This window comes from Capra hircus, chromosome 11 (assembly GCF_001704415.2).
Source record: "Capra hircus breed San Clemente chromosome 11, ASM170441v1, whole genome shotgun sequence".
Taxonomy (NCBI): domain Eukaryota; kingdom Metazoa; phylum Chordata; class Mammalia; order Artiodactyla; family Bovidae; genus Capra; species Capra hircus.
In genome coordinates this window covers 45,869,320-45,890,533 of record NC_030818.1, presented here as the reverse complement: position 1 = coordinate 45,890,533, position 21,214 = coordinate 45,869,320, and the positions used below count along the sequence as shown (strand labels likewise).

The window sequence follows — 21,214 nt, the reverse complement described above, 5'->3', positions numbered from 1 at the left end:
CACCCATGACCTGCTGGGAAATGTAGTTCCTCTTGGTCTGCCGGCCCTGGGTCCTCAGATTTTACAGGGTCGACTAGAAACTAATACTTGGAGCAAGTGGGCCCGTTCAAAATCCTGCAGAGTCGGAGAGCGGCGGATCGGCCCCGTCTCCTCTCTTCCGGCGTCCACCCCTGTAGATCTCCGTTCTCCACTCACAAAGGGGAAGTCCGCTCCACGGCCAATTCCGCGTGTGAAATCTCCATCTTTCATTTGCGGTTTAGGACCGGCGGAGAGTGATGTTCAAAGATTTCCTTCTCTTTCCTTGACCACTTTGCGATCCAATATTGATGCAGACTCTTGGGGTGACACCCAACCAGAGTTCTGGCTTCAAGGAAAAAGCAGTTGGGCACCAAACCGACTGCCCTCTACCCAGACCAGGGTAAGGGGTTAAGTTGGGAAGGTTCATCACTGGGACCGTCTAGCGGTGGTCCTACCCCCATTAGCCCCTCCCCGCGTCGTCTAGACTCTAGTCTTGAGCCGAGCCGGCAACGTGTGTGCAGGCGGGCGTCCTAGCCCTAATATCCTTTAGTCGCTAAGTCATGTTCAACTCCTTGCGACCCCATGGACTCTAGCCCTCTAGGCTCCTCTGTCCATGGGATTGCCCGGGCAAGAACACTGGAGTGGGTTGCCATTCCCTTCTCCAGGGGATCTTTCCCAACCCAGGGATCCGGGGATCTTAGTTCCCTGACCAGGGATCAATCCTGTGCCCCCTGCAGTGGGAATGCAGACTCTTAACCACTGGACCTCCAGGGATACTTTGAGTCTCTAAATCCTATACTCCATTCATCTCCCCAGAAAACGATTTATCGGAGACTGTCTGCAGCTGTCTTTCAGCTTAATCTTTCCTGTGTATGTGCGTTTAACAGCTCTATCCTGTACGCGGTATAACTGACACGCGATAAACTACACCTGTTTAAAGGGTACGCGCTGCTAAGTTTTGACCTAGGTATATGCCTCCTGGGCTTCCGTGATGAAGCTATCATCACAATTAAGATAATGAATTCATTCACCATTTAGAGAAATGTCCACCTGACACAATTCCACCTTTACCTAGGTCAGGTGGTAATTCTCATTCCTATATCAATTTTAAAAATTATCCTGTTTCTTTCTTATGTTTACACCATCAAATCTCCCAAGATGTGTGCAGTTGTGACCTAAATTCTGCCTTCTCTTCCTTTACAGCGACTGCTACTTTTAGGAAAAACTTTCTTCCTCTATTCCCTCTCCCTTGGTCAGGAAGGTAGGAGAATGAGGGGATTATGACAGGTGCAACCATTTCCATCAGCATACAAACTTGCTGGAAAAGCTGTTAGAAAACAGCTCACTGATCTCTTTCTTGTCCCCTTAAGAACACGGATCTTAAAAAGGTTGATCATCATTCCTGTCTCTCCACTGCTTTCAAGGTTCATCCATGTCTCAGCATATTCAGTTCTTCATTCTTTTCACAGCTGATTAAGAACCCATTGTATGGAGACCCATTTTGTTAATCTGTTCACCTTTTGATGGACATTTGGATTGTTTCCGCCTTTGACTGTTGGGAGTAATGCTGCTGGAAACATCCATGCACAAGTTTTTGTACAGACATATGTGTTCAATTCTCTTGGGTGCTACAGCTATTTATGGGACATATGGTAACTAACTTTTTGAGGTACTTTCAGTTTTTTCCAAAAGCAGCTGTACAATTTTACTTTCCCACTAGCAACGTATGAGGGTTTTACGTTCTCCTGTCTTCACCAGTATCTGTGTTTTAAAAATTATATCCACCTAAGTACATGGACAGGGAGGCCTGTCATGCTGAGATTCGTGGGGTCGCAGAGTCGGACACGACTGAGCGATTGAACTGAAGTACATGTGAGGTAGTATCTATTCGTGATTTCTGTATTTCTCTAATGACTAGTGATATTGAGCACATTTTCATGTGTTACCATTTGTATATTTTCTTTGGAGAAATGTCTGTTTAGATACTTGGTCCATTTTTCAGTCTCTTTTTAGGTCTATTCAGCATTTATCTTCTTGAGTCAGTTTCATCAGTTTAAATGTCTTTCTAGGAATATGCCCATGGCATCTAATTTGCTGGCCTACAGTTGTTCATAGGATTCCCCTATAATCCTTTTTATTTGTAGTAATATCCCTGTCTCATTCCTTATTTTAGTAATCTGAGTTCTTTATATTTTTTCTTCACCAGTCTAGCTAAAGGTTTCTCAATTTTGTTGATCTTCTTTGAAGCACCAACTTTTGGACTCATTGATTTTATCTATTGTTTTTCTATTCTCTAATTCACTTATTTCCACACACCTTTATTGTTTCTTTCTACTTTCTTTGAATTTAGATTACTCTTCTAATTTCTTAAGGTGGGAGGTTAGGTTATTGATTTGAGATCTTTCTTAAAAATAGTCTTTTAAAGATATAAAATTTCCTTTAGGCATTGCTTTAACTGCATCCTAGAAGTTTTGGTATGTTGTTTTCATTTTCATTTATCTCAAAGTTCTAATTTCCCTTGTGACTTCTTTCTTCAATCCATTGGCTATTTATGACTGTGTTTTTTAATATTCATAGATTTGTGATTTTCCCAGATTTGTCAGTGGTTTCTAGTTTTATTTCATTGTGGTCAGAGAACATATGTAGTATGATTTCATAATTCATTGAGGCTTTATGGTATACCATATGGTTTATTCCTGAGAATGTTCCATGTGTACTTGAAAAATGTATATTTGCTATACAAATATATTAAATATATAGTTGGGTAGAGTGTTCTATAGATACTTGTTAGATCTGGCTAGTTATATGGTTTTTTATTTCATTGTTGATCTTCTAGACATTATTGAAAATGGGAGATTGAAAACTCCAACTATTGTTATTGAGTGTCTATTTCTGTCCAGTTCTGCCATTTTTTGCCTCATGTATCTTGGGACTCTTTTGTTAGGTGCATGTGTTTATAATTGTTGTATCTCCTGATGGACTCATCTTTTTATTATTATAAAATGTCCTTTGCCTGTAGTGACAATTTTTTTCTTAAAGCCTATTTTATCTAATATTTGTTTGGCCATCTAAGCTCTCTCTGAGTTACTGTTTGATGGTATATTTTTTCTCATACCTTCACCTCTTGTGTCTTTGAATCTAAAGACCGTCTCTTGTAGATAGCATAGAGTTGGATTGTGGTTGTTTTGGTTTTTATCCATTTTGCCAGTCTCTACCTTTTGATTGGAGTCTAATCCATTTGCATTTAATGAAATTACTGATAAGATAGGAATTTATGTCTACATTTTGCAATTTGCTTTGTATGTGCCTCCTACCTCCCCCCATTCCTTCATTACTGCATTTTCTTTTGTTAAATATTTTCTAGTGTAATATTTTCCACCAGGGCTTCTCTGGTGGCTCAGATGGTAAAGAATCCGTCTGCAGTGCGGGAGACCTGGGTTCAATCCCTGGGTTGGGAAGATCCCCTGGAGGAGGGCATGGCAACCCATTCCAGTATTCTTCCCTGGAGAATCCCCATGGACAGAGGAGCCTGGCAGGCTACAGTCCATAGGGGTCACAAAGAGGCGGACACAACTGAGTGACTAAGCGGCACAGTGTAATATTTTAGTTCCCATGTCCCTTTTTATTATATATTAAAGTCATTTTCTTAGTGGTTAATGTGTCTTGGGGTGGATCTCTTTGAATCTATTCTATTTAGAGTTCACTGAACCTCTTGAATGCGTTTTAATGGTTTTCATCAAAGAGGGAAAGTTTTTGACTACTTCTAGTACGTTTTAGGATTCCTGTTATGTCTATGTTGCTGTACATATATATTTCTGGAGCCTGTTCATTTTCCCTCATTCTTTTTTCTTTCTATTCCTCAGACTAGATGATCTCAACTGAATTCAGATTCACTGATTCCTTCTTCTTTTGCCAGTTCAAACCTGCTTTTGAACGCCTCTATTAAATTTTTCATTTGCTTTATCATACTTTCCAATGCCAAAATTTCTACTTTGCTTTATTCAGAAAACAATTTCTATTTCTTTAATGATATTGTGTCTTTGGTGACACATCATTCTCTTTTATTTCTTTAAACATATTTTAAATAGCTGAATTAAAGTGTTTATGTAGTTAAGTTCAATGCCTGTGCTTCTTCCGGGATGATTCCTATGGACTGTTCCCTCTGCGGGGCATGCTTTCTTTTTCTTTGCATGTCCCATAACTTGTGATGAAAACGTTGATAATACTATGGGGCAATGTTGGAAAACCACTCTTCCCTCCTCAGGGTTTATTGTTGTTTTTTTAGTGACTTTCCTGAACTAGTTCTGTCAAGCCTGTATTTTTTGATGTATGGCCAGTGAAGGGTCTGCTCTATCAGCTTAGTAGTCAACTAATGATTCTACAGAGATTTCCTTAAACACTTGGAACAAGTACATCTCCCAGTCTTTGGGACAGGACTGTGTGTGTATGTTTGTGTGTGTGTGAAAGGTATGCCTTCATGCTCAGGCAAGCAGTTTACATCCCTGCCTTAGTCTTCACTTCCTGCTTGTGAATATCCTCCTAGTCAGAGGTGAAGGCTGAGGGAATTCGGTTCTCCTCTGGGCACATACACAGCCTACACTTGTATTTTTAGGAATATACTGAAGCTTTTCAAAACTTATGAACATCTCATTCCCCATCTTTCCCTTCTAAGTTTTTTGTTCTTCCAGCTGCTAAAACCATCTCAGCAAGTTGAGGTGTTAACAGTTGTTGCTGATTATTTTTAACAAATGCACCCAGGGATAGGCTGCTCACAGTGGGCACACTCTAAGACGGGTCAAATAAAATCAACTCTAAGATGAGGACTTACATGAAACTGCCAGTCAGGCCAAATAAGAGCACCTCATTAGGGATGGAGCTTTGGGTGAGCTCCAGCACCATTCTGTACCCTCTAATGGCTGCTAGGCTGCTGGGTTTCACCAAGACTCTGAGGCTCTTGGTTTCCAAGGCTATCACAGAGATGATATAAAGATGATATCACAGAGATGATATAAAGGAGATGAAAATGGGGCAAGTTAAAACATCACCAAACTTGCTGTTCTTATCAATATGCAAACATTTTTCTTTAATAAATGCTTCCTGGATTGTTGCAAGCTTTTGGCTAATTTGCCACTGTTCTCATTGCTTTTATACAAGATGGGATTTTCAGAGGCTCTTATTCCACTATTCCCCCTGATGTCTTCACCTGTGAATTTTGAAAATGAATTTTGATTGTAGCAATCTTCAAGTTGCGCCAGCAAGTATCCCATGGACAGGGACTCATTTTCCTTTGTCTTTAGGGATGCTTTGGGGAAAACCTCTTTAAAGTATTACTGGAACTTTTAGGCCATGGGAGAATATCAGCTTAAGGGGAAGGGGCAGTTACTAACAGCAAATGGGACCAGACTCTAAAAGAAGTTCTTTGAACCTGTCCACTCTCAGGATTATAAGTAGCTGCCTGCCTGGGTCCATGCATGTCTGCTGATCTCTGCATCCTACCCACACAGTCCCCACTGAATCCAGTGGGTATGTGTTATGTCACATCAGAAACCTGTTTGGAGTGGGGTGTTTAAGCCAAGGTTTCTGGTGTGGAAGCTGCTATGCAAGGCAGGCCAGCTATACACGGGAAAGGAGTTCAAAGCATCCAGCCTCAGTTGGATGGTTTGTCCACAAGTTACAAGTTTAATTACAGTTTACATAAGTAAAGCCCTTTCTAGCCATGTGACTAAGGGTCTGAGGTGAGACCAGCAGGTACTGCTGTGGTGGTGGTGTAGTCACTAAATTGTGTTCGACTCTTAATGACCCCATGGACTGTAGCCTGCCAGGCTCATCTGTCCATGGGATTCTTCAGGTAAGAATACTGGAGTGGGTTGCCATTCCCTTCTCCAGTGGATCTTCCTGACCCAGGAATCGAACCCAGGTCTCTTGCATTGCAGGCAGATTCTTTACCAACTGAGCTACAAGGGAAGCCGCTAGGATATGCCTGCTGGTATTTATACGGCCTTACTAAAGTCTTAAGGACTTCCTGAACTTCTGGCTAATTGGAGAAGGAGCCTTACTTTAAAGCACACAATCTGCAGCATGATTCAGATAATACACATGTCATGTAAAATGTGATGGACTCGATTTTGGTAGCTGAAATTGCTCAGTGCATCATCCTGGAGCAGCTCACAGTTTTAAAGGACAAGTCTATTGGCTTACATACCGACATTCTTAGGTCAACAAACAATGGCCATGTATGTGCTTATTTTTGCATGGCCCGTGAGCTAAGTTTTGTTTTCTTAATATTTTTTAAGAGTTAAGGAAAAAAAAGAAGAATATGCAAGAGAGACCTAGTTGGGCTTGCAAAGCCTAGAATATTTTCTACCTAGCCCTTTATAGAAAAAGTCTGCCTGCCTCTAGTTTAACAGAATCACGGATTCCAATAACCAGGCATATCGGAGGACAGTCAACACCCACAGTAAGATGAGAGAACCAAAGGGGACAAAAACACTTGAATACAATTCCTTTAATGCTCCAGGCATTCAAACATTCATAGAATTGCCTTGTTTCAAAAGTCATTTCCTCTTAGGTACAGATTCTGTGTCCAGGAGCAGAGACAGTTTTCTCCACGGCACCCACTAGTGCTGCGGGGACCCTCTCCAGCACGTTGTCTTCTCTGGTAGAGTCCCCACGACCCATGGCAAGGCTGGACGCACCCCTGCTTGACACAACCTCCACTTTAATGGAAACACCCTTCGTAGCGTTACCACAGCTCGTGGGTCCGTCTGTTTCCGGCACAACCAGACATCCCAAGTCTGGGACCATCACCCTGAGGCGCTCCTGAAACACCACATTAGCTGGTTAAGTCCACCAGCACCTGCTCCACTTTATCAGACAGACACTGAGGCACTTTCATGTCCTGGGGAAACAGAGTTTACAGTCATCATAGGAGTCCAGTGAGACAGAAGGGGCTTTCCTCTCAATAATTCATTTGTAACCCTAACACATGTTTAGCAGATTTATAAATTCATGTCTGGTTACATTTGACAACAAGGCTTCACAAAGTAGATGAAAGCAGATTTAAGTAGATGAAAGCACGGCTGAGTTTCCAAAGGCTATGACGGGGAGCAGAGAGAACTTGTTTGGATGGAATATGCTGTATATCACGTCAGCATCCGGTCATCCTTAAAGAAATGCCTGGCCTTCCAAAAGGAATTAAAAAAAAATCTCTAAACCTTATTGGATTCTTCCAAGGTAATAATGTTATCTGTCCTTCCTTCTCCAGCAGTGGTTCGAGGCATCTCAATGCATCTGACGCCTGAGGTTCAGGCCTAACGGGCCAGGGGTCATGAGGAGGGAGGTGTGGACACCAACATTCTTTAAAGCTTCCCCAGTGACTCCAGCAAATTATCTGCATTGAGAACCTTGGTCCTCAGGGCTCTCCAGCCTTCCTAATCTCCTGTGTTCTCACTGAATGCCCTTGAGGTAGTCCCTGGATCAGGCAACAAGTTCTTCCACAAGATAAGAAACTAAGGCACAGAGGTTCATGGGTTTTTCTGATGCTGTGCAGCCAATGAGTCGAGACTGAAATCAACATCTCCAAACACCACCACCACCTCCTTCCCTAGCAACTGGCGACATGAACACAGACTACACGGATGAAGACTGACGGGGGCGAGGCATGACCATCTGTGCCACAGATACCACTGAAGGATATGGAAGAGTTCTGTGCCAGCTGCTCTCCCTGATCAGACATAAATGCACAAAACAGATACTTATTTGAAACCACGTGAGGAATGAAGCATAATTTCCTCTTTAAAGCCTTTTTTCCCTCACATATATTGCTATCGATTCTGTTTTCTTAGAAAACCCATCAAAATCCACAGACTTCCTAACACCTGGATTCTTAGTTGTGCCACTGTAAAAGACACTGGAAAATTCTCAAATGTCCCTGTTATTTAGGTCCAAAAGATCATTACAAATCTGCATTTGCTTGTGACGGGACTACAAAATTCTCCCCGCTTTTTTTTCCCTCTTGTTTTTTGGCCGCACTGGGCAGCATGCAGGATCTTAGTTCCCCAACCAGGGATTGAACCGGTGCCCCCTCTAGTGCAAGTGTGGGGTCTTAACCACTGAAGAGCCAGGGAAGTCCCCCAAACCTCCCTACTTTTCCCATCACCGGCCCACACAGACTTCCCAAGCCCCAGAACCCTACACTTTCTCCATGGATGCACACCTGCCCACAGTCTACTCAGAATCTCCCCAAACACTAACCCATCAGCTGCTCTGGGCCTCTAGGATTCCAGTAACACTTGTTTTACTTTGCTCTGGATGCAAACTTCATCATCTATACATTCTGGGTAACCACTGGCATGTTTATTTTTTAATTCCAAACTGCCGGGCGAGCCCAGCTGGCTGGGCCTTCCTCCACTTCACTGAGACACAATACTTTCACATCCCACACCCACTGGTGCATCCATGAAATCATTTCCATCATTCCTTTTTTTACCATCAGCTCCCACATCTCATCATATTTGAGGCTGCTTTTTCTTTGCTTTGTAAAAAAGTCTCTCCTGGCTGCAGAACTCTTTTCTGATGACAAATGGAGATGAATAAGGGAGGGCACCTGTGCCAGAGAGAAGGCCCGCACCTATCCCCACCCCCCAGGCCCACGGTCCTAGGGTGGAGGGTGCATGCCTGCTCAGTGGGTCTGCGGGGATTCCCATGCATTGTGCACTCAGCTCACACTGGACACAAGTGGCATGTGGGGGCTCCTTCTTGCTAGTGAGGTGGCCTCCCGGAAAGTCTGTAGAATATTCATCCATGCCGTGGGTAGTAGAAACTACACCTAAGGGGACACTGCTAACATTTGCTGATTGACAGGGTGCCATGTGCCGCTCTGAAACCACACCTTTTCCATTTCAAGAGATTCTCCTTTTCGGGTGAGACATATACTGATCCACAGGCTCTCCCGGACGTTGAGAGGAACAAGGAGACGAAAAATCTTCCCTGGAACAAAACCTAACCTTCCAACTCCTAAAAAAGGTGTATAAAGAGCAAGAAAAACAAAATGGGGAGGAGCCCCCTGGGGTGGGGTAGGGTGAGGGGAATTCTACTCTCCTGGAGGGCTTTCTAACAAAAGTTAAATCCTCCGAAAAATGAACAAAAGGGAACCTGTCCAAAGGGCATGTAGAATTCTGGTTAAAACAAGGAGATTCTGAGAATCACCATAATCGTCATATTTCAAAGACCCATCCCACCACCCACACACACCCAGCTATTAAGTAAAGCAAGACATCGTGTTTTTTCCTCTCTCATGCTTATTGAATGCTTATGGGTTCACAGCAAACTTTGCTGCTTGGTTTCTAAAACATGCAGAGAGCAGACTGAGAGCAGCGTTTGGCGCCCAGTCCACGCCAGCCCTGACTGGTGACCGGCCAGACACCATCAGGATCAGGGTGAGCACGCCCCCTGGCGGCGAGGCGGCGCCTGCACAGCCAGGCCCCAGGGACAGATGGTGAGCACGTGTCCAGACGGTTGGGGGAGTGACGGGGACGAGCTGGGGGGACTCATCGGCCACCTCCTGAGTGCTCTCACATCCCGTCCCTACCCCAGACCGGAGGCCGCAGCTGGGCACAGAGCTAAGGCACTAACGCAGCAGTGGACAATCACCAACCAGGTCCGACGGCTGCCACCCCTGGGCGGGAGACGCGCTGCTGCTCAGAGCGCTGCCTTAGGATATAATTCAGATCTTTTCAAAGAATGAGAAGGTAAAGTAAGTTCATCCCTGTTTTTGCCCCTTAGAAGAATATCTGGCTCTCCCGTCTGAGAAATGTGCTGCAGTTTTCCAATCTCCGTAGCAGGGCCCAGAGCTTCACCTGGGGACCTCTGGGCAACCAATCACTCCTGGGGGAAGCTCCTTTGTTTTCTCCCAGCACGTCTCTCCGAGTTGCGCTTGACAGCAATTCAGACACATCTCCTTCCCCTGGGGCAGGGCCCCCCGCGTGCTTCTTCTGAGGCATCTCTGCACACCTCCCTGGGTCACAGCTTGATGAAGGTGGCCGGCTGGGGGGGCTGCTGCTCCGTGTCTGGGGGTGGGAAGACGCTGGCAATGGCTATGTCCACGATGCCCTGGCACAGCTCTGCATAAAGCTTCCTGAAACAGGTTCGGAGATCTATTATTGAGGATGCACATCAAAGTGCAGGAGAAAATCAAAAGTGGTTTTTTAAAAAAAATCCGTATTGTTTAGTTGCTAGGTCCTATCCAACTCTCTTCCAACTCCATGGACTATAGCCAACCAGGCTCCTCTGTCCATGGGATTTCCCAGGCAAGAATACTGGAGTGGGTTGCCATTTCATTCTCCAGGGGATCTTCCTGACCCAGAGATTGAACCCGAGTCTCTGGTTTCTCCGCATTGGCAGGTGGATTCTTTACCACCGCACCACCTAGGAAGCTCTTTCACCAGGATCTGCCCCAAAATTCCACCTGGTATTTATAAGACACGTGCCAACTGTCCATACAAATACTGTAGGAAGTACTACTGCATGAAGATAAAGCATCCACTTAATGGATATTTCTGGAAGGTCTTGCAGGTGAACAGACAAGGCAACGCCTGCTCTAACTAACTGCAGGGGAGACAGGCAATTCCAAAGAGAACAGGGCCATCTTGCCTGTCTGTGGGGGGTACACATGGAGACACAGGCTCTCCCCAAGGAAAGCACCCACGTGCTGTGGTTGAGGGGCCTTTAAGGAAGACTCCTCAGAGTAATAGCTCATCTGAGACCTGGAGAATGAGTGACAACGGACAGAGAATGGATGACAGGGCAGAAAAGAGGAGGAAGGAGAGGGGAGTCAGACACAGAGAACGAGGGTGGTAAGATCACCAGTGCCATTTTTCTAGAGGCCACATATACATGTTAACATACAATATTTCTGTTTCTGACTGACTTCACTCTGTATGACATTCTCTGATTCCATCCATGTCTCTACAAACGATAAAATTCTGTTCCTTTTAAGGGCTGAGTAGTGTTCCACTGTATACACATGCCACACTTCTTTACAAGTCCTCTCATTTGCAAAGCAGAAATGGAGACACAGACGTAGAAACAAATGTATGGACATCAAAGCGGGAAGCGGTGGGGGGGATGAACTGAGAGATTGGGATTGACGCACATATACTATGCGTTTATATAAAATAGATAACTAATGAGAACTTACTGCATAGCATAAGGAACTCTACTCGGTGCTCTGTGGTGAGCTAAATGGGAAGGCAATCTAAAGAAGAGGGCATATATGTATAAGTATAGTTGATTCGTGGACTTCCCTGGTGACTCAGATGGTAAAGAATCTGCCTGCAATGCAGGAGACCCAGGTTCAATCCCTGGGTTGGGAAGATTCCCCTGAAGAAGGGAATGGCTACCCCCTCCATTATTCTTGCCTGAAGAATCCCATGGACAAAGGAGCCTGATGGACTACAGTCCATGGGGTCACAGAGTTGGACAGGACCAAGTGACAAACACTTCCATAGCTGATTCACTTTGTTGTACAGCTGGTTCACTTTGTTGTAAAGCAACTATACTCCAATAACAATTAAAAATAATAAATAAAAAAGAATGAGGGTGAGATACAGAGACAAAGGAGGGGAGGGAGAAAGAGAGAGGAGGGTGAGAGAGAGGAAGGGCCATGCAAATATAGGGAGGGGCACCCACCAAGCAGAGAACTCAGGAAATCTGGGAAAGGAGACCACTGCAGTGTGAGGCAGGGGACAAGGTGGGGCCTGACGCCACATGCTGGCACCTGGACTTCAGCCAGAGGCCAAGGAACCACCAAAGCCAAGGAGGAAAACCTCCTATCCAGAGCTATAAGGAGGCCCTCAAACTCCGCACCCCCTTGTTCCCTACAGGACTTTTGTCTGCTTCACACACCAGCGTGTGAGGCGAGCTCTTTTAGGACTGGCTCCAACACAGGGAGGGCTTCCCAGGTGGCGCTAGTGATGAAGAACCTGCCTGCCAGTGTAGGAGATGTAAGAGATTCAGGTTTGATCCCTGGGTTGGGAAGATCCCCTGGAGGAGGGCATGGCAACCCACTCCAGTGTTCTTGCCTGGAGAACCCCATGGACAGAAGGGCCTGTTGGGCTACAGTCCATGGGGCTGCAAAGAGTTGGACACGACCGAAGCGACTTAGCACACACTCATGTCAACACAGGGAAAAACCAGAGACATATCGTTCAAAGAGAAAACCCACATCTGAGACGATGCTCTGGGCCAGATGTGCCTATTTGCTATGTGCCTAACTTGCTCAGGACTGCTTGGATACAGGTGGCAGGAGTCTAGGCCAGCCCAACCTGGAGGAACAGAGGTCTTCACTGTCCTGACTTCCAGAAGATGCTATCTCCCAATCTCCACCAGGTGGGGAATCTTCACAACCAAATTCTGGTCCCTCCTGATCCAGTGGCAAATCTCTGCTATTCTCCTCATAGAAACTTTCTCCCACCCTCATCCCCTTCTACTGCCCTTGAGGCTGGAATTGCTATGTCCTAACCTTTTGTAAGGCCCTCTGGGAAGAGAGCTCGTGCAAAACCATGCTTCTCTTGTCTGTCTTGGTAAGCCCTAACTACCGGCTGACCTTTGTTTCTCCTGCGAGATGTCTGCTCTTTCCTATCTCCCCTCCCCCCAGCCCCTCAGCCCCTGCTTCTTCTGTCTACATGGATCAAGCCCCAGGGTCGAGGCTACACCACTCAACCTTCCCCTTCTGAAGGGACAATGATCAGGAGGCCCGCACGGGAGGGGTGGTAGCTTGGATCTTAGTAGTCTTGGGTCTTGGCAAGTCACCAAGAGCCAGAACCATTGAAACAGTCAGTGTTTGGTGTTCCATGAAGCGTGTCATTAGTCACCTTGGGAAAGCTTTTCTGAAAGGGATGCTGGGGGTGGGGGGAGAGGACATAGCTTCAACCTCGTCAAGTCAACTAACAACTTCAATATTTCTGGCACAGGAGGTACCCAATATACAAGCAAGTATGGGTCTTTGAACATCCTGCTATGTTCATACAGCAAGATAAGTAAGTCCTGTTTTAACATCTGCACAACAATGAAACCGTGCCTCCTGAATAAAGACTTTCCTTTGACTACACCATCGTATCATCATCTCCATCAACTCTCTTCCCATTTGTCCTTTAGGAAGCAAGAATAAAGGCATTTGAAAGTTTAGTTCTTTCATGGACTTCCCTGATGGTCCAGTGGTTAAGACTTTCCCTTCCAATGCAGAGGGCACAGGTTTGATCCATGGTCAGGGAACTAAGATCCCCCATGCCTTGAGGCATGGCCAAAAAAAAAAAAAAAAAAATCAGGAAAAATCATATATCATTGTTGTATAAAAAAAAAAGTTTACTTCCTTCAGCATAAGAACAGAACCCATCCACCTCATGGTGTGGCCTGGGTCCCTTGGGGCTTTCCAAGCCACCTCACAATAAGCCCCCCATTTCAAGAGCTCTCCCTACTCAAAATTATGCACCTAAAAGATAGACGAGCTTCCCCTGTGGCTCAGTGGTATAGAATCCACCTGCAATGCAGAAGACCTGGGTTCAACTGCTGGGTCAGGAAGGTCCCCGGGAGAAGTGATTGGCTACCCACTCTAGTACTCTTCCCTGGAGAATCCCATGGACAGAGGAGCCTGGAAAGCTACAGTACATGGGGTTGCAGAGTCGGATATGACTGAGTAACTAACACTTTCACTTCACTTCTTCTAGAAGATAGAATCTGTTTCTTTTCTATGACAGCAACTGTAACTCAAAATAATTCATACAATAATTGACTGGGCAGTGTCCAGCTCCCTCCTCCAGTGGACTCTTTAAGGATGCTCATTTTTACATGTTTCTCAAAACCCCGCTCTTCTGCTAGACCCCACTGCTCTCATCAGGACTCTGAGCAAAGGGGATCCAGCAGATGGGAAGTAGCTTTGAGGGGCTAGTGAGATGCAGCCCAGAGAAGACAGCAAACCCTGATGCCCAGTGGCTTTTCACTAGAGGCCTCTGTCAGGCTCCAGCATGACCAGATCCTGCAGAGCATCTCAGCAAGCAAGTGAGCCTTCGCCAGCGTGTGGATGCCACTAATGGAAAAAGAGGTCAAGATATTACTCATCACTCCAAGTGAACTGAGAAATTGCTATTTCTCTGCCCTCTCTAGCCTTCAATCCTTACATGAATAAAAGAGGGAGATCCACCTTTTCCTATCCAGAGACTAGAGGTCAACCCTTGAGCCAAAGCTGGAGGCAGAATTGACCAGGCCTGATGGACAGAACCTTGGGGGTCATGGAAAGGGGGAGGCTGGGTCTTAGTTGGGTTTCTGGCTTAGGACCCCCAAAGAGGGGAGCTGGACATTCACTGAGATGGGCAGCTCTGGGGTGGGACACCCACTGGACATCCACACAGCTCCTCGCAGGATGCTGGGAAGACAGGTGCAGATACTGGCCTGGGACTCAGGGATATAATGTAATTGGCTGGCTTTAAAATCCAGGAGTGCAAGATGGGCTTGGCTGGAGACCTGGAAAGGGCAGTTTCTGTGAGAGTGGATGGAAGGCAGCCTGGAGCGGACCACAGTGTGGATGGGGACTGAGGAAGAGGAGACAGTGTGTGCAGATGTGGCTTCTCCAGATGTGTGGCTGTGGGCATTTCCCTGGTGGTCCAGGATTAAGGTTAAGATTTAAGGATTAAGGTTAAGACTGTGCTTCTAGTGCAAGGGGTGCAGGTTCGATCCTGAGTCGGGAAACTAATAGATCCCACACACCATGCAGAGTGGCCAAAAAAAAAAAAAAAAAAAAAAGTGTGGCTGTGAAGGGAGCAGGGAGGGAGTGGTCAGTGGAGCAGGACAGGACATCAGAAGAGGGCCTTTTTTTTTTCCTTTTGGCCTAACTGCACAGCGGGCGTGTGGGATCTTAGTTCCCTGACTAGGGACTGAGCTTGTGCCCTCTGTATAAGATGCATGGAGTCTTAACCACTGGACCACCAGGGCAGTCCAGGAGGGTTCTTTGTAATCACTGGGGAAATCTGCTGGGTACCACATGCTGGTGGGAAGTATTCAGCAAAGAGGGATGTAGCTGAGCTCTGCATCCTCATCCTGCCCTCCTGCCTGGAGGGAGGGGACTGTGTCAGAGCACAAGGAGGGACGTACAGCTGACAGGAAGGACAGGAGAAGGCAGGCACCCCTAAGGATGTGATGAAGGGAGAATGTGAAAGGTTCCATACCCCTCCACCCCAGCCTCCCTCACTCTCCTCCTCCTTCAGCTCTCAGTCCCAGGCATCACCTCCCAAGGGGACCTTGTGCTCAATTTTATTATCTTCTAACATCTTTCACTCTATGACAGCGTGTATCCCAGTCTCATCTATATTTGTCTTGTCCTTGGTCCTTCCCAGTCTCCCTCTACAAAGGGTGGACCTAGGTCTCTCGGTACAAAGGCTGAGACTCAGAGCCCAATCCGGGGCCAGGCAGGTGACAGGGACCTAACAACTACCATTAGCTGCAGGCACAGATGAAGCTGCAACCTTTGAGGATGAAGTGCGAATGACTCCCATACGTGGAAGGTTTCCCATACGTAGACTCCAACTCACCTGTACCCTCACCTTTTCTTACCCCACAATACTCACGCCATGCTGCAGCCAGACTCCTCCCAGGAGGAGTGGAAGCTCCCTGAGGGCAGGGTCTGTTCATCTGCACATCTCCCCTAGAGCCTGGCCCAGAGCAAGGTGCGGCTGGAGGCTGGCTCCCTTTCCCCTTGGCACAGGTGACTCTCTCCTCTTCCAACCCAGCTTCAGCTCCACCATGTCCATGGCACCTTCTCAGACCACCTCCTGTCCAGGGAGCCCCTGAAATGCTTGCTCATCACTATCTCCCCCGCTCACGGGACCAGCTGACCCATCACCTTGCCACACAAGAGGGTCTTGGCTGCTACTACTGGCTTCATTTGGAACTTTCACGGCATCCACCACCCACCTCAGCACAGGCTAAATGCTCAGCTCATATGGGAAGGAGATGGAAAAGGGAATGACTCGACAAGGCCCCCTGCTGGCCAGGGTCCAACCAAAGCACTACCGTACATCCTCCTTGACATCATTGAAAGGGTCTACGCTAGAAGACCCAGTAATGTGCTTCCCAGGTGGTGCTAGTGGTAAAGAACCCACCTGCCAATGCAGGAGACCCAAGAGACATGCGTTCGATTCCTGGTTTGGGAAGATCCCCTGGAGAATCCCAAGGGCAGAGGAGCCTAGTGGGCTCCATGGGGTTGCGAAGAGTTGGACATGCTGAAGGACTTAGCAAGCATTCTTAGACACCCCGGAAATGGGAGCTCACCCCGTGTCAAGACAGACTACCCCACCTGTAGAACCAAATTCCCAGTTGTTAAAATCCAGTGGTGGTAGTTCCATTTTTAGTTTTTTAAGGAACCTTCATATTGTTCTCCATTCTGGCTAATTTACATTCCAAACAATAGTGCTACAGGATTCCCTTTCCTCCACACCCTCTCCAGCACTTAATGTTTATATATTTTTTGATGATGGCCATTCTAACCCATGTGAGGTGATATCTCATTCAAAAAGACACAGGCATACCAATGTTCACTGAACCACTATTTACAATGGCCAGGACATGGAAGCAACCTAGATGTCTATCAACAGATGAATGAATAAGAAGATGTGGTACGTATACAGTGGACTATATTACTCAGCCATAAAAAGGAATGACATTGGGTCATTCGTAGAGACATGGATGGACCTAGAGTCTGTCATACAGAGTGAAGTCAGAAAGAGAAAAACAAATACCACGTATTAATGCATATATGTGGAATCTAGAAAAGTGGAACAGACAAATCTATTTGTAGGGTAGAAACAGACATGCAGATGTAGAGAGTGAACACGTGGACACACGAGGGGAGGGGAGGGTGGGACAAACTGGAAGATTAGGACTGATACATATATACACTATCAAGTGTAAAACCGCTAGCTAGCGGGAAGCTGCTGTATAGCACACAGTGAGCTCAGCTGGGTGCTCTGTGACGACCTAGAGGGGTGGGATGAGGTGGTGGGAGGGAGAGTCAAGAGGGAGGGGATATATTACCCATGTAGCTGATTCACTTCGTTGTACAGCAGAAATCAACACAACATTGTAAAGTAAATATAGGCCAATAAAAACACGCACACACAAAAACCCCCCCAGTGGTGTTCAGACTTACTGAGCACAAGCAGGGGCGCCGTTGACTTCGATGAGCCAGACCTTCAGCTCCTCGTCCACCATGAAGTCAAAGCCGAAGAGCTGGAAGCTCTGGTAAGGGAGGTGCTTGGTGCTGATGGCGGGCTCTATGCTCATGAGGCAGCTCCTACAGGGCACAGGGAAGAGCTTGCTGAGGATGGGGTGGTCTGGGCAGCAAGACCAGGGGAGGGGTGCTTGGATGATTTTACATCCAGTGTGCCGATGAAAACTGGCCTTGGCTTAATTCTCTCTTTTAAATGTATTACCAATAGATTACTCAAGGAGATGCAACTTATTTGTTAGAAAATTCTGCCATCACTCTTATTCTGATAAGTATTGGCTGCTTTCCCAGCAAGCGCTGAGTCATCACAGTTCCTTTAAATGTGGGTTCCTCCAACGGGTAGGTTGCTACCACATCTGCTGATAATAAACAAAACACTTCTATATATTGTTGCCATATTAAAAAAAATGGCCCACCATTTTGTGACACAGAATTTGCAAGGAGAAGGCTGATCTCATTCATTTCTTTCACAAGCTCTACTCTGTTGCTTTTAACTAAAAGCCTTATATGCTGAAACAAGATATTGAAATATGGGACTGTATTAAGGTCAACTACGGTTTGCAAAAATTAGAGGATTTTAGTGACAAAGAAAAGTTGAAAGTGAATCTTAGAAACCATGATGAAACAGTACATGAAGCCTGAGGTCATGCTGCCGAAGCCAGAATCTCAGACAAACCTCTTTAAGCCAAGTGTTGATGTCATTGTCTGTGAAATTGGGGTAAAAATAACACATATTCCCAATGCTGAGATGGTTCAGTGATATAACTACCTAAAGAACTTGTCATACCTCCTGGAAGCTGGGAGCCATCTAATGAATGCTGTTACTAGTGAACAAGTATATTTTATTAATTTATCATTAATTTTGGATAGTCATAAATCTATTACTTATGAATGAAAAAGAACTCTTATCCAGTACAACATCCCAGAAAGTCTATGCCATTTCTATTTTATAAAACTCTTCCCTGGTTTTTCCCTCAATTGGATATTGGGGCAAAATATTTCAGTAAACACAGTATGTCAGGATGACTCTAAGAATATCAGAGACAGCTCTCCTTCTATGCAAGCTGTATATTTAGAAGGAAAAAGATATGTCTTATAAGCAGGTTTTGGCTTATGACTTTAAAGAAGAACTGGGGCTTCCCTGGTGGTCCAGTAGTTAAGAATCTGCTTGCCAATGCATGGGACATGGGTTCAACCCCTGGGCTGGGAAGACCCCACATGCTGCAGGGCAACCATGCCGGGGTACCACAACTACCGAGCATGCTCTGCAACGAGAGGCCACCACAATGAGAAGCCTGGCGCTTCAGTGAAGAGTAGCCCCTGCAACCGCAGCTAGAGAAAAGTCCACCCAGCAAAGAAGATTCAGCACAGCCAAAAATAAATAAAAATCTTAAATAATAAACAACAAGAGAATTGAGGCTTCTGTGAACTTGGAATCACAGTCTTGCTTCCCCAACCTCGCTCCAACAGTCCCCCACCCCAAATCATCAGTTTCCTTCTTTTTTTCTACGAAGGGGAAAAGCTTTCTATAGATGTGTTCAAACCTTTAAAAATCATTTTGACAGCTATTTAAGAACCAGTTGGAATAAAATTTCTTCTCCCATTCACCTCTAACCTCCAAGTCGCTTTTATTTGATAAAACTCTTCCCTGATTTTTCTCTCAACTGGATGTTGGGGAAAAATATTTATCTTAGTAAACACAGTATGTCAGGATGACTCTAAGGATATCAGAGAAAGCTGTCCTACTCAGCTGTATATGTAGAAGGAAAAAGATGTGTCTTATAAGTAGGTTTTGGCTTATGACTTTAAAGAAGAACTGGGGCTTCTGTATTCTGCAGTTTCTGTATTTCATCTCTGAGACAATACCCTTGACTTCTGTAATTAAAATGTTCTTTACAATATTATAATTAAGAAAAATTTTAAAATTTAATGGGTTCTCATGATAAAAAGTTTATTACATTTAAATTTTTTTCTTAAATACAAAAACAATACTTAAGGATAAAGAATAAAAAGCAAAAGAAACATTACACTCCAGCACTTATAGGAAAAATCAGAAGTCAGAACCAGATCAAAACAAAATATTTTTTATTTGTTGGGAGTTCAAGTTAATAAATCACTTTAGAAGAATTTTTTTTAAATATAGTGTATCTAATTTTTTTTTTGGCTGGAGTAGGAAGTCTGGGGGAAGTTAGCTGGGGGAGAAAAAAAAGAACATAAGATTCAGGAGGAGCTTTTATAGCTCTTGAGTAGGAACACTGTCTGAGTGGCACAGAACAATGGGAAGGAGGGGGATAGCAAATATCAAATACATCTTCTGCCTAAAATAGGAATTCTTTCTTCAGTATATTTGATTTGTCTGGTGTCAGAATTCTAAGCACGTTTAATCCCTGAAGAAATGGAACTCTGAGCCTTGTAATTATTCTGCTGGACTCTATGTAAGAATGTTGTTATTTTTATTGCTTAGTTGCTCAGTCGTGTCTGACTGTGACCCCATGGACTGTAGCCTGCCAGGTTCCTCTGTCCATAGGGATTCTCCAGGCAAGAATACTGGAGTGGGTTGCCATTTCTTTCTCCAGGGGATATTCCCAACCCAGGGATTAAACCCCATGCATCTCCTGCGTTGGCAGGCAGATTCTTTACCACTGAGCCATCAGGGAAGCCCAGTATAAGAACACATTAAGGAAAAAGGTTCAGTCATCATGACAGGGTGGCAGCGATAGGGCAGATAAACAGACGCAGAACAGAACAGAGATCCCAGGAACAGACTCTCGCATAATAAATGACCACCTGATTTACAACAGGAAGGGACACCAAAACGTGGTGGGGAAGGGACAGTCACATGTACAAGTGAGCCTGGGTCAACAGGATATATTTCTAGAAAAACATGACACTTGACATAAAACAATTCAGAGAGGTTACAGGTCTTAAATATGAGAGAAAACCCAGAGGTCCATCAACTCCAGAAAGGATAAACCATGGACCACTCACACAATGGAATATGACACAGAAACAATACTGAAAAAATTGGAACACAAAGCAAGAACTGCAGTATAATTCCACTTATATTAAGTTTAAGAACAAGCAAAAAGGATCTATGGTGATAAAAGTTAGAGTGGCTATCTCTGGCAGAGAGCATATATTTTGAGGGAGTTCAAGGGTATCTTTTAGGATGCCGTAAACATTTTATATCCTGATTTGCATTATGATTAGATGACTGTATGCATAATTTAAAATTCACTAGATTTTTACCACATATGCACATTTCTCCAAATAATGTATTACTTAGCTTTGCTTGTTTTTCAGTTTATATGAATAGGGCCAGTTCGTAATTTTTTGCATGACATTATGAGATCCAACCAGTCCATTCTAAAGGAGATCAGTCCTGGGTGTTCACTGGAAGGACTGATGCTAAGGCTGAAACTCCAATACTTTGGCCACCTCATGCAAAGAGTTGACTCATTGGAAGACTCTGATGCCGGGAGGGATTGGGGGCAGGAGGAGACGGGGACAACAGAAGATGAGATGGCTGGATGGCATCACTGACTCGATGGATGTGAGTCTGAGTGAACTCTGGGAGTTGGTGATGGACAGGGAGGCCTGGCGTGCTGCGATTCATGGGGTCGCAAAGAGTTGGACATGACTGAGCGACTGAACTGAACTGAGTGATAAAATCCTTCAGGAATAAGGAGAAACCAAGACATTCTAAGATGATGGAAAATCAAGAGGACTTATCACCAGCAGAACTGCTCTAAAAGAAATCCTGAAGTCTGAAGGGACATGAAACTTGGAATTTTAGTGCTGAAGCAAGAGCAAAGGAAACAGCAAACATCTGGGTAAATGTAAAAGAGTGTTCCCTTCCTTTGTATGTAAAGTGGGTTTCTTGTAAACAGGATACAGTTTGGTCTTTTTTTTAATCCAACA

The 21,214-nt window shown here is 45.1% G+C and overlaps 1 protein-coding gene across 2 annotated transcripts in view; it reads right to left on the bottom strand.

Annotated features, from left to right (window-relative positions):
* Positions 6,507-21,214, bottom strand: part of TTL (tubulin tyrosine ligase) — a 37,379-nt gene continuing 22,671 nt past the window's right edge. The window contains exons 6-7 of one of the 2 annotated variants that reach the window (XM_018055326.1): positions 17,216-17,359; positions 6,507-10,149 (exon numbers count right to left, since the gene is read on the bottom strand). In XM_018055326.1, coding sequence (XP_017910815.1) covers positions 10,113-10,149; positions 17,216-17,359 — 181 coding nt within the window. In that variant the 3' untranslated portion in view covers positions 6,507-10,112. Of the gene's footprint in view, positions 10,154-17,215; positions 17,360-21,214 lie in introns of both variants that reach the window. The other variant, XM_005686745.3, reaches the window with a different exon arrangement.